Source organism: Lepidochelys olivacea (assembly GCF_965140295.1).
Source record: "Lepidochelys olivacea isolate rLepOli2 genome assembly, chromosome: 10".
NCBI classification, from domain to species: domain Eukaryota; kingdom Metazoa; phylum Chordata; order Testudines; family Cheloniidae; genus Lepidochelys; species Lepidochelys olivacea.
In genome coordinates, this window is record NC_140420.1 from 45,160,380 (window position 1) to 45,174,820 (window position 14,441).

Here is a 14,441-nt window from a genome sequence, read left to right on the forward strand (position 1 = left end):
AGCTGTAGCTCACAAAAGCTTATGCTCAAATAAATTGGTTAGTCTCTAAGGTGCCACAAGTACTCCTTTTCTCCTTACCTACCTTACAATTCTTGACGAATCCCCATCTTCTCTAATTTTACAGCGTCAAATGCTTTACTGAAGTCCTAGTATATTAGATCTGCTGCATTTCCCTTGCCTAAAAAAAAAATCACTTATCTTCTTAAAGAAGAATATCATGTTAGTCTGGCATGATCTACCTTTGGTGAACGCAAATGGATTACATCTGCTTTTCCAATTACCTGTGAATTTAATCTGTCCTTCAAAATTTGTTCTAAAAGACTAATGTGTTTCCCCCTTCCAGTGTCGTGAGGATCTCCAGAATGGATCTGCTTGCTCATACCACTATGGCGTACACAGAATCAATATGGAAAGCAGTTCACAAAGATCATACTGTTGGAACTGCAGTACTGGACCTTAACAACTTGAGTAGATCCAGGACTCAGGGGGTACAGAACCACTAGACAAGTGACAGTTGATCTTCATGCTGGCTGGATCCCAGCCAACGTGATCCCTTCTTGGCAACTGTGGTTAGCAGTTATTCCTGTATGGCTGTCAAAATTGGATCCAAATGCTAACACTGGATTCATGTTTGACTGTTAGATCCAGCTGCAAGTTGGTTTCTGCCTCTGGATTCAGATCCAAATGTGTCAACTATGGATCCAACTTGGCTGTGGTTTCTGGATCTCGTGACCCCTGCATCCATGCTCTGCAGCCTCAGGTCAACACTTGGCTGAAGGATCTGAGTTCTGAAGATCCAGATCCAATGTCCAGAGAGATGGTTTAGGCACATAACTTACTCTCCTAGGTCACCTTGAACAGACCAGGGGACCTTATCCCTAAACCAAGCTCTATTTAAAGATCCCTAAACCAAGCTCTATTTACAGACTGCCAGAGTTAGTTGACCAGGCCTAGGGAGCCTCCTCCATCAGTAGGGGGGGCCTGCGGCAGCCCTCCTACCCTTAAGTGCAGACAAAGCCTATGCCAGTCAGGCATCTTCTCTTTACTTTTAGAAGAAAAATGTGACTGAAAAAACTAACAAGCTATAAACAAAATTTGCCCCAAAAGAGAAGAAATAGAAATAAGAAAAACTGATGAGGAAAGCACTGAGGATGGTGTGTGCAATCTAAGCTCACTGGACTGTCAGAAGTTAGAAGGAACTGAAGGGTGGTTGGGCCACTCTTCATTTTATACTCTTGGAGCCATCCAGGATAAAAGGGGAAAGGATAGGCAAGTGGACCCGAAAGACACTGTTTTCTAGATGATTCTAGGAGCTCAAAGCGTGAGTGCCTTGATCTCATAAATGGCAATACGCAGATGCCATGCAAAGAACTCATTTCTACATGCTGAAACTTTTTTTAGTTTTCTTTTAAAAAGTAATTTAATACACACAGAGAAAAAAAATCTTTTAAATCAGATTGTTTTATAGTTAACAATCATTATTAAATAATTATGGTATGATGCATAACACAACAGATGTTCCACATTTCAGCCATTTGTCACACATCTCAATCATTTGTTTCACACAGTGGTAGGTTTGAAGATCAAAAGGTATGTTTGGAATACGTTCAACCTGGAAAAGTGTCCCTTTAAAAGGGACTGGAGAGCTAGCTAACCCCCAGACAAAGTAAGATTTAAAATGCAGTATGAGTACTTTGTCTTTACTACTAGGATAGGTCATTTATTGGGATGGTCAACTTTAAAAGAAAAAGAAAAAAAAAAGGATGCCAAGCTGATGCTCAAATGAAAACCAGTACTACCTTCTTCAATTTATTTTTTAAAAAGTACTTTCACAGCAAGATGTGTAGGTGGAGACAAAGTGGGAGTTTGGAAAGATCAAACATTTTTTAGATTATGTAGTCACTGAATTAATGCACTCCAGCAGCATTGTAAGATACTGATCTGGCTCCTTTACATCCAGAGTCCATGAAGTGCAAGGGAGGGAAGATAGAAAAAGCAGTAGAATTTCTTTTATAGTTCCAATTCTTTAGTCCTATAAACTGGAAGGCTCCATGTTCAGCTATCATCCACTCTCCACTTCTACACCATGCCAGGAGACAGTTATTGCAACAAATTTATCTAGTCCACATAAGCCAAGGCAGATTTTCCAAATCACAGGGTTTTTAATTAACACAGTAGTTGTCCTTTATAGGATGCCCAGTATTCCACTACCACCTCACTAATAGTTGTGTAACCCTCCAGCAGAGTGTATGTTGTCTCTCCTGTATGGGCTGGTCCATACAGAGAAAACAGCATGCTTCCCCACTCCGGTTACTTCTATATTTTCCAGGATACTGGACTATATGGACCTTCGGTCTAATCCAGTATGGCTATACCCATGTCTTTATAGCTGAAGCAGAGGAGACCTGTGTTGTCGATATGAAGGTTCTGAGTTCAATGCGCTGATGACCTCTGGACGCAAAAAAAAAAAAAAAAAGTATGTATGTGTAAGCATTAGTGCTAGCATCCAGGAGTAATTGTTGGACTGATTTTATATCATAAAGCATTGTATTTAGAAGTGAATTTGGAAGTTGTGTTATATCGGTTTTATTGTATGTTTAGCATTTGTATTTTGGTTAATAGGAGCTGTCCCTTTAAGAATCGGACGGGGCACTTTACTCTAGTGTGAGTGACAGCAACATGTGGGAGATTTTGTTTGTGTCCAGAGAATGGAAGACCGTGCCTGTTTAAGCGCCAAAAGATCACAGCTTGATTTAGTAAGCGTTACTTTCTAGAAAGCAATCGCTCTTCTCAAAGGTGTATCATTAGTGTTTGTGGGAGATGATATGCCGCAGGGCATTGCTAATGAAGTACACAGTCCGATTTGTAGTTCACCTGTTTGAATCCAGATCAGCTCAACAGGTATTAAAAGCCGTTCTTATGTGATGGATGTTTGGTGACCCCTATATGAAATGGGTTCAGTGGGTACATGTCATGTTTCCGCATCAATATCTCACCACTATGATTTGCATTAGATTGCAATCTCTGAGGCAAGGGCTGTCTCCTCTTTGTCCAGTACCCAACACAATGGGGACCTGATCTTGGTTGGCTTCTCTAGCAAGAATGTTAACAACAAAGACTAAAATCGCATTACTCATGATTCAGTTGATAGCTTGACAATGCTGTAGTCACACACCTTGGGGTGGGCAGGGTAGGTCAAAAATCAGAATACAGACCACATGCATGATCTGATCATTTTAAATAATTGCAATCTGTTGGGATCTGACTTATGGTTTGTGAATTTTGGGACTGGCAATACTTAAGAAGCCATTTTAAACTTTAAAACTTTGCCTCACTTCAGGAATGTTGTTTCCTTGAAGTAAATTATCTTGGGATTCTGTTGCAGCGGTGGCCAGGAGAATGCTATGTCAGCTTGATATTGTTAAGGGGACAATATAAAGCATCCATGATGAAGGAGTTATTCAGGATTTATATACTTATAAAATTCTCAGTGGGAAAGGAAGGGAGAAAACTGCTTCAACACACACATTTATTACACTACTTTTAAGGGTGTATTATAGTAAGAAAAAAAAGCCCCTAAGATTCCATCTCATTGTATATGAGTGTAAATTGGAGACGGCAAAGACATTAAGACCCACCTAGTTAATCTTCCTGCCAAGGCAGGATTATTTCCTATCATGTAGTCTAATTTTAAATGTTCTAAACAAGAGGCTTTCATCTCTTCCCTAGAGATTCTATACAACAATTTAATAGGTCTCATTGCCAGGAAGATTTTCATGATATAGAGTTTAACAATTACTTTGTAATTTCTCCCATTACTCCTAATTACATTCCTTGAATAACTCATTCCTTTCCCTTTTCGTTGTTTATTCCCTTCACATATCTATAAATCTAAGTCCCCCATTCTAGCCCCTAGCTGTTTCTTAGCCAAGCTATATGTACTTAGCTCTTCATATTTATTCATAGAACAAATTTATTTTTAAATATGTCACAGGAAGTATTAAGTTGATCCCTTGGCATGAAAAACAAGATGCTGAAGCTTTCTGTCAGTTTGTAACTTGCTGCACGTGCACCAAAGAGCCTGAGATGTGTCTGTCACAGTGATTAGTCCTGCTGATCTAGATGAGAGTGCAAAGTAAGGGGACCATTATAGGAACCATCTGGGCTGCTCTTGGACTCTCAGGCCAACCCTGCAGATCAAACTGCTGAGAACAGTGGGTGAAATTGGAAAAGAAAACATAGCTCAGGAGAAAAGGGACCAGACTCTCCTGAAGAAAATGGTACTACCATTTGTAATGTAGATGGTGGTATGGCCAAACTGCTAGGCTAAAACTGCTAGGTTCTCTTTCACAGCTGTAACCTATTTGTGCTATACAAACAAGAATGGATCTGGTAAGTTCAGCCATGATCATAGTTACTATGGTAGTGCACATTGGGCCCAAGTGATCTTTCATTCCTCAACTCCCTCTGATAATTAACTTAAAGATCTGAACTGACAGTGCACTTCTCAGACACAATATACAGAACAGCTACATTATTATTTTTAATTATTGTTGTTACAGTAGCATCAAGAGGGCCCAACTGAGATATGGGCCCCACTGTGTGAGGCACTGTACAAAAACATAGAAGGAAACAGTCCCCCCTGCCCTGAAGAGCTTACAATCTAAATAGATAAGACATGGGATGGGAAGAAAAACAGTCACAAACAGGCAAAGTGATGTTTCCATATAGCAAGTCAATGGCTACGTCAAGATAAGAATTAAAATAGTGTTCTAATTCAGATTCACTGTAAAGCACAATATAAGCAAGGAAATCAAAATTAAAACCTGTCACTGAACCTGTCTCACTTTGTACTTCAATACTTGGGCATGGCACACACATTGATCATTAGGGAGGTGGTGGTGTTGTGAGTTACCAACTGCCTGGATTCTGAACCCCACTATTTACATCAGTTAGTGAGGACTAGTGTTACTTTAATACAGTGTATGTTTCCCTGCATTTGTTTCATGTCATGCTATAATGTTTCAAGGCACCATAGTTACAGTTAAATGCATGGAGTAATTCAGTGTTAATATGAACTTACTCCTCAGCTAACAAGTCATTAAGTGGTTTAATAGCATAGTTACAACTTGACTTTTTCTTGCTAACGGAATCTTTCCTTCAAGTACATCCTGGAACCTTACAGAGTTCCCCATTCTGATTTACTCTCAATGCTCAGGACAGCAACAACACAATCTCTCAGCTGAGGACTAGGCATTCAATGACCCTCTGACCAATTGTACTTAAGGAGTGGTAATATCCGTACATATTAATGATCCAGAAAGTAATTAAAGACTAATCAAAGCTTAATACAGAGTGGGGAGAGCAGAGAACTAACCATCCGTCCCTCCTAAATAAGAATTTTATTCAAATTTGGAGGAAGTAGTAGTTTTCTCCCATATCTAGAGATTCTGTACCCCATTCAGACTGTTATGTCTGAGTAATAAATCCTTCAAGAGAGTATTACAGCAAGGGCTGACAGGCCAATGGCTATTAATTTTACCCATTGTGACAAAGTTCCTGTTCTACCTTGGTGGGTCTTGCGCTTACTGGCGGATTTTCTCGCCTTGGAGCTTCACGGCAGCCCTCAGCTTGGCTGTTTTTCCAAACCCACAGTCCAGGTCGACTCCTCCTGTGTCTGACCAGGAGTTGGAAGGATTTGGGAGGAACCTGGGCCCGCCCTCTACTCCAGGTTCCAGCCCAGGGCCCTGTGGAATGCAGCTGTCTAGAGTGCCTCCTGGAACAGCTGTGCGACAGCTACAACTCCCTGGGCTACTTTCCCATGGGCTCCTCCCAACACCTTCTTTATCCTCACCATAGGACCTTCCTCCTGGTGTCTGATAATACTTGTACACCTCAGTCCTCCAACAGTCCACGTTCTCACTCTCAGCTCCTAGTATCTCTTGCTCCCAGCTCCTCACACACGCATCACAAACTGAAGTGAGCTCCTTTTTAAAACCCAGGTGCCCTGATTAGCCTGCCTTAATTGATTCTAGGAGCTTCTTGATTGGCTGCAGGTGTTCTAATCAGCCTGTCTTAATTGTCTCCAGAAGGTTCCTGATTGATCTGGAACCTTCCCTGTTACCTTACCCAGGGAAAGGGGACCTACTGAGCCTGGGGCTGATATATCTGCCTTCTATTACTCTCCTATAGCCATCTGGCCCGACCCTGTCACACCATCAATAGTTAAGATATTGTTGGATATAACACAAATTGGAATAGTTCAAAAAGGTGGCAGAGGCCCTGCCAGCAATGTCACTACTCACCAGCTGGATGGCTATCATTAATACCGTCTTCAAAGTGAAAGTTCGATCACAGAGGTCAAACAAATCTTCCAAGCTAGGACCAAGTAGTTCTAGTACCATGGCATTGTACTTTCCACATGGGCCAAAGTAATACACCTGGGGAAGGCCTTCAGCTGTAAGAACAGGGGAAAAAATTAAACAAGTGAGCAGGACTGCACTAGTATTACTCCTGTCAAGTCAGACCCTTTGTTGTCCCCAAGCTTTATTTTTATCGCTTAACTCATAGTCCCCATTACAGATCTTGCACAGCAAGCAGAAAAAAGTTTCCACATGTATTTATTGATATGGATGGAAAGAAGTGCAAAACAGTACATGTTCTTCTCAAAGAAAGCCTTTGTAAAGCATATGGATTTTAGGGCAACAAATACTATAAGCACATGAAATACCTAATTCTAGCACTGCAAAAGTTTGGGTCATAGAAGATATAATTTGTAAGAAGTTCCCTCCTTTACACTAAACATTTGGGGGCCATGAACCCCAAACAAGTCTATGTTCTGACTAGTTCAAGCAGCTGCAAAGAGGTAAAACCTTTTTACTTTAAAAAAAAAATATGGTCAAGAAAGGGCTCCTTTGTAAACCAATGTATGTTGTTTTCAGCATAGCTTTACATAATCTGGTTTATGTTAATATACATGCATTTTAGTAAGAGTTATAATTCAAAACACACATAAGCACTATAAGTAATGCAAAGATTTTTAATCTTTATATCTTATTTCACTTGATGAAATAAGAAATTTATCTAATCAGTTAAACTTATCCATAAAATTATTTTGCTAAATCATACACAAAACCCTTGTAAGTGGTTGCTAACTGTAGTCAGTTCTCTGACCGCAAAAAGGCACAGGAATACATTTTCAATATGCCCATAAAAGAAAATGTATATTCAACTCTGATGACAATGTTGGATGATAAACACAAATTGTTTTCCAAAGGGCACCAGAAAGGGGGAAACAATGGCTCAGTCAACACAAGGCTGATCTTGCAGATTCCTGTTGCACAAGGTCTGATTTGAACACTCACTGAACTAACCAAAGCAGAGTTGTACTTCTTGAATTTGCTGCCCTGTGAAAGAATTCCAATTGATCACTACATAGAGTTGATTCAATATTATGTGATATGGGCCAACAGCTAGTGCTCCAAGGTTTCTTCTAGTACAGGAACTCAGCCTCTTTGCATCTGTTTGAGACAATGCAGCAGAAGCATTGTATTTTATTATAGAATATGCTTTCAGCCTTTGCTTCACAAACAGTTTCAAAAGACAAACGGGGAGAGGGGATACTTATTTTGAAACACAACCTCAAAGAGTTCAGCCCAATGCCAAATTGACTTGTCCATTTTTAACATACAAAAGATAGATTACCAGCTGCTCAGATAACATTAACTATACATATAGACAAGAATTAGATGTTTGTTTAAACAATTTGTTCTCAGACATCAGTGAAGCCAAAGAGCCACAGAACAGTATATTACATGATGTTTAAGGGATCAAATATGTATATATAACATATAATTTGTTCCAGGCAAAAAGACTATATTGGAAGTTAAGTTGCAAGAATCATGTACCCAAAATTTAGGAAGTGCCAGAATTAAGGTAGCCCATATACCTTAATTCTGCATGCTTGTACCTTATACCATTTTTAGTTACTTGATCACATACTATTTTCTTCCACATGAGCAAAGTTGGGGTGAAGGAGTGTAGGAGCAGGCTTTTGTATTTCTACTATAAGAATTAATGTATGATTTGATCATCCTGCCAGCCACCCTTTTTGAATAGTAGAAAGGAATGACCCTCAGGGACATTTGTAGAAACTCATCTGACAGACTGCCAGTGTCTGTACTGATGTTAAGGCAGGGACAGACCAGAACAATCCTTATGACTAATTATGGTCACCCTTTTGTTTTAGGATAAGTTATAATGTCTACTATGGTTTCCTATATGCATTATAAATTAGGCACTCTAGTTAAATATACATTTCTTTGTTTTAAGGTTTAGTAAGTAAGAGACAGGATTTTGTATTGTGTCTATGTTAATGAGACTAGAGGAATGTTGAAGGCCGGAGCCGCAATGTGAACTGTTTTGATTACAAGATTTAGTAAAATTTAATTTACAATGCCTTTCTTGCTCAACATAGAACACTGCTGTTTGTCTACCTTTGAAGGCCTCTGTAAATGACTGTTTTGTGTCATTTCAGAGTAACAGCCGTGTTAGTCTGTATTCGCAAAAAGAAAAGGAGTACTTGTGGCACCTTAGAGACTAACCAATTTATTTGAGCATGAGCTTTCGTGAGCTACAGCTCACTTCATCGGAATGACGAATGCATGCATCAGGAAAAGATAAGGTGTGAAGGCCATTGTTAAAGTCAGATGGTCAAGGAAGGAGGAGTGAAGAAACTTAACCAGAGAACCATCAACACGCATCCATAAGTGAGGAAGGGCAGATTGACAACCGTGAGGTGGAGGCTGGCACCCCTAAATACAAGACAATTGACTAAATCAAAACCAGGATGGAATGACCCTCTTGGAGGTGTTTTGGAATGTTATTAAAAGATACACCAATTAAGGAGTAACCGGTCACAAACTGACACAGCAAAATCCATAGACTTCAACAGAGAAAAAAAGACTATACGAACAGGGTGCTTGGCCATGGGACTTTGGGTTCGTCTTGCCACAACTCCAGGAGCATCGGATCGCAACTGACAGAGCCTGGCTCCCCTCTATGACCAACCTGGCTGGCCACTAGATTGATCCAGACTCTGGACTGGTAACTATAAACTTCAACTGGCAGGACTGTGTGCACGGTGGGTGTGTGTGTGAGAGACTGAAAAGCATATGCTAACTGCTGTATTCTCTATAAATGTGGCGTATTGCCTTTTTCCCTGAAAAAGATCCCATGCGCTTCTTATAAACGTAACAGGAGGACATGTAAAATTAGAGCAAACTCACAACTACAGTAACTTTTGCCTCTACTGTACCTTTAGGAAAATCCAGCTAATCCACACAATACATGATTCACAACAAACAATAGCACTCCCCAGTTCTTAAAAATGCAATGAATGTTGTACAGAGGTTTCTTATTACTAAAACTTAATCCTATTGAACTGTTACTAGCATACTATGAAGTATACCTAAAGCTTGTCCAGTATAACTAAAGCTTTGTTCACACAAAGTACTGTTTGTCAAAGATTATTCTATATTTTTTAAAACAATGTTTGTTCACTTATGTTCACTTAATTTTGGAGATTTATACTGTAGCCTGCCAGTCATTGGAACAAATTAGTGAGGTACTTAAAATACCTGCAGAAACTGCATGTCTAGCCACTAGAATTTTTATGTTTATGTTCAACAGTTACACAAACATTTACAGTGTTGAAAGGATGACCTCTGTGGGCTGAAATACTTAATGGATCTTCGGATTTGATCCAAACAATTGAAGTAAGACCATAAAAAGAATGTATTGTCTCTTTTAGAAAAGAGAAGTCCAGCTCAAGGGTATTCTCTTTCTTCACTACAGAACCAATTCAAAGAGCAAAGCATGAGTAGCACTGGGACAAGTCAGCTCCAGCAGGGTTTTAAATATCCCATTTCAGAGACCAGCAATACCTCATTAGTAAGGACTGGGTCATCTCAATGTACACAGCTGGAATTAATTGGTACACTTTACTGGCACTGTTTGTTGTCAGAAAGAATGAATGCCAATATGATCTAACTTCCCAGCAGGTGCCCTGGTCTCATACTGGGTTCCAATAATGGAAGCAGGTCACCAACGGTGCTGGAGGGACAAAGAGGAGGCAGATTGGAAGCTCTGACAATCTGATATTGGAAAACCCATCCACCAGCATGGGCAACAAAAAGAAACCAAGTGACAGAAGATGAGTAGCAGGAGGAAACTGAAGCAACAGTAGGAAGAGCTTGAAGAATGGCAACAGATATTGGAAGTGGGGAGAAAGAGGGGTTTTTGGTAGACTCCTGGCAACAAAAAAAGGCAGAAGACAGATTCATAGATTTCACACATTCCAAGGGCAGAAGGAACCATCTAGTCTGACCTCCTGTCTAACACAGGCCAGAGAAGGGTGGAAGGCTGGGGGCGGGCAGGGGGGAGAGGGGGTAGGCAGAACTAGGAAAAATGTGGATTCCCAGATGAAGAAGAGGTCAAAGATAGGGATACAAGAGGAAATTGTTAAGCCCAAAGGATTAGAAAAGAGAAAATAAGGTCGCTTTAACGACCCCTCTGTGCTAAATGTGAGAGCTCAGTGTGTATCCCCCTAAATACCACTATCCCTAACTCCCCAAAGCTCCTTCTCTGTGTGGAGCTCTTTACAAGATCCATCTCCACTTGCAAATAAAATGGTCCTCAATATCAGTGATGGCAACAGTTAGGCAACCACACCATGACCCTGTATCTCCAGATTCTTAGCAGACGGGCTGTGCTGAGGTTGTCTCTCCTTTGATGCTTTGGGGAATGGGAGAGAAAAGGGTCATGGATCCAATCCTAAAGCAGTCACCCTCTGCTTCTATCCTGTTCTGCCAACAGAGGTCCCTCGAGGGGGATGGCTGTAATACATGTCACCTGAAGTGCTGGCATATTAATGAAACAACTATGTGGTATAAACAATGAACATGCTTAGGCCTACCTGCTGAATCTTTGACTCCAGGGTTTTGTTTCACTAAAACCAAGTGGACTTCCCCACACAGAAACCATTTTTCTATTCCTTGTGCTGCCTTATTTCCTCCACGAGAAGGGATGGAGTTTGCTTCCTGGTTGCAAGCATGTACAGGGCAATTGGTGAAACCAAAGGGTTTTTAAAAGAGACAAAAGTATATGTATATATTTTTACAAGGCCAAAATTCATTTCATATTGCCCATTTGATACTTTACACACCACAAGAGAACTCGTACACTCACTCATTTATAATATTTTTCTGAAAAACATGGGTGCAATGGTAAGAGGAGCAAACAACAATTGGAAGAAGCATGAACAGTCCGTTTAACTGCCAACTGGAACGATGGCAATGCTGGAAGAAAGGAGGGCAGCTCCTCTCTTCTCCCCCACACAGTTTGAGTACTTACAGTATGGAAATAAAGGACAACCCTGCCCCTACTCAATGACCAACATATGATTTTGTACAAGAACTATCATAGGCAACAAGGGAGTGGGTCCACTCTAAAGGGATAGCTCCTCTTGTTCTGTAAGATTTGTGTAGTGAAAAATGCACCCTGTTCCTATTCCAGAATGCTGACTTATCACTTAATGACCACACAAAACAAATAATTCCTTAGTACACAGTCTAGTAAAGCAACTTTATTAGTTCATGATGAAACACCACCTTAACTTGCTGGGAAGTGAACGGATGGAACATCAAGCTCACGTACCACCACTGGTACATGTACCACAGTTTGGGAAATTCTGGTCTAGTGGATAGGCTACTGGACTAGGATTCAGAGCTTTGTTCTGTTCCTAGCTATTCCCAGACTTTTTGCATGATCTTGGGCAAGTTACTTCACCATTCTTCTTCTCTCTCTCTCTCATCCTTTATCCTATTGTTTTAGGCTACAAACTCTTGTGCAGGCCAGTAAGAGGCGGGGCGGGAAGAGGGGGTGGTGGTGGGAACTTGGGAAAAGGGGTGGGGTGGGGGCGAGAAGTTGAACACCCCCAGGGCCAGAGGAAACCGGTGCCTATGGATTCCCCCACTGATTTTCCTCGTCATTCCTATGACCCTAGTGTAATTTTCCATGCTCCCCCACTAATATTTAACTCTGTTAAATTCACCTTTTTTATACTTGCTTTTGTTACCTGTCCCTATTGAACCCAGTTCAAAGCCCTCCTCAACTAGGTTGGTGAGTCAGTGCACAAAGATGCTCTTCCCCTTTTTGGTCAGGTGGACCCCCAACTCTTCCCAGCAGACCTTCTTCCCAGAACAGCATCCCATGGTCAAGGAAGTCGAAGCCCTCTCATTGACACCATGTGCACAGCCATTAATTCATCTCCAGGATGCACATGTCCCTGCTTGGGTCCTTATCCTCCACAAACTGCTCCAACACAACCTGCGCCCCTGACCCCTTCACCCTGACTCCCAGAGCCCTGATCTGCTCAGGGTCAGACATGGCAGCATCATGAGTGTTTATGTGGATGAGCAGTATGGGGTAGTTATCGGGGGCAGATGAGCCTCAGCAATCTTTCCATAATGTCTTGGACATGAGCTCTAGGGTGACAGCTCGTTTCCTGGGACATCATATCAGGTTGCCACATGGATGCTTCCGTTCCTCTCAGACAGATGTCCCCAACCACAAGCACTCTGTCTCCTTCTCTCAGGTGCAGTAGCTGCAAACCTCCCAGCCTTGGGAACAAATGGCTTCTCCTCCTCAGTCATTGAGTTCTGCTCCTCACCCTGTGTTGACAGTACAGTATACCAGTTCTTCAACTAGATGGACAGGGACCTGGGAGGGGTGGGGGAGGAAGCAAAGTCTATTGCCTGAGGTGGCCAACAGCTAGTCTGCTCCTTGCAGAGCAGACAGTTCTCCTTCCTCCTCTTGTGCTGCTGTAGTCATCTGTAGTTGGCTAGCATCCTCCATCTCAGATGTCTCCATGTGCATCCTCTCAAAGTCCTCATGCTCCTTGATGCTACGAAGATGAGCCACCTTGTTCTGCAGCTGTCTTACCTGCTTCCTGAGGAATTTCACCAACAGACACCTCTAACACCTGGTGTTTCCCCTGCCTGGCTTTTGGCAACCAATGTTGGTTAAGGGAGTGATTTTTGGTGACATTTCTATACCAGCAAAAGCCATAGAGTCGGAGCAGCTATACTGGTATACAAGTGCTTTTGCTAGTATAGCTTATTTCACTTACCAAACTGGTATAAACTATACCTGCAAAAGCACTTTTTTGCCAGTATAGCCTATGACTTCATCAGAAAGATTTGGCAGTACAGCTATACCAGCAAACCTTTTCTACAGGAGACCTGGTCTAGGATTCAAATTGGTAGGAAGACCAAAAAGCCACAAGTTTGTGATGTCAGACTCACACATACCCAGTTCAATATGTTAGATGGAAGAGCACTTATATTTCAAAAGTTAGTTTGATCTTAGTTATCTTAGGAGGACTTTGTGTAGTGTAATGCTATTTATTATTATGTCAGATGTTTCCAAAAAAGATCAGTGGACACTTTCTTTGGTTTAATTCTCTCTAAACAGTTGAGAGGCAAGACTTGGGGCCAAACACATGCTTCACAACCTGCAAACACTGCCAGTTGTTCGCAAAGTGATAACTGGATGTGCTGGTATTCATCATGAATGCCATTAAAAAATGGCCATTTGCCCTATGGTTCGCTTTGTTTTTCTTTAAACTGCCATTTGTGGTCTGTCCTGTACTTACCAAAAGGGGGTATTATCTGAAACATCTAAATGGTAATATTAGTAAATGCCAAGTTTTTAAGGGTTCCCACTGTTTTTAAGGGTTCCTGCAATCCTTTACTCACTTTACCAAGCCTAATTTACTTATGCTATAGGTAACTTGGCAGTCACCATTGCCTGACATTTGACACTACTCAGAATATGGATTCTCTTAATATCGTTCTATTTTATGCTCATTTAGCAGCTGTCCTGCCAAGCAAATTAGTAATCCCACCAGACTTACTGCCTCAGTTTCAAAGTGTCAAACTTTTAGACATGCAAACAGGCTGCTAAGATGCACAACTAAAGTCATTCTTGTCTAAGTATTTTTCAAAACAGAAGTACTTGTCAGTGCATGAATGTAAGCTTCCATGGTTAGTCTCCATTTCTCCCCACCCTCAAGCACTCCTATTATTAAAGTTAATAACTAGACAATCTTCCTTCAGAGGCTGGAGATGCTGGTTGGAGAGATTGCCATTGAGCATCTTGAGACTCTCCTCATGTAGACATTAACCTTGTCACCGCTATCGCATTTCCAATCCCTGTGCCCTGGACAGGAAGCTGAGTTCTTGTTTATCAAGATAACAGAGCACCACCAACTAAAGCAGCCCAATGTACCATGATTTAAATGAATAATTATTTGAATTCACTCTTCATGAAGTAATGTGCAAACGGAGATATGACAATTGTATCCAATTAATACTCTGACT

At 41.2% G+C, this 14,441-nt stretch overlaps 1 protein-coding gene across 5 annotated transcripts in view; it reads right to left on the reverse strand.

Annotated features, from left to right (window-relative positions):
• Positions 1–14,441, reverse strand: part of CSNK1G1 (casein kinase 1 gamma 1) — a 260,942-nt gene that overhangs the window by 85,968 nt on the left and 160,533 nt on the right. For all 5 annotated transcript variants that reach the window (XM_084640922.1, XM_084640920.1, XM_084640919.1 and 2 more), the window contains one exon: positions 6,306–6,457. In XM_084640922.1, the coding sequence (XP_084497048.1) occupies positions 6,306–6,457 (152 nt within the window). The remainder of the gene's footprint in view (positions 1–6,305; positions 6,458–14,441) is intronic.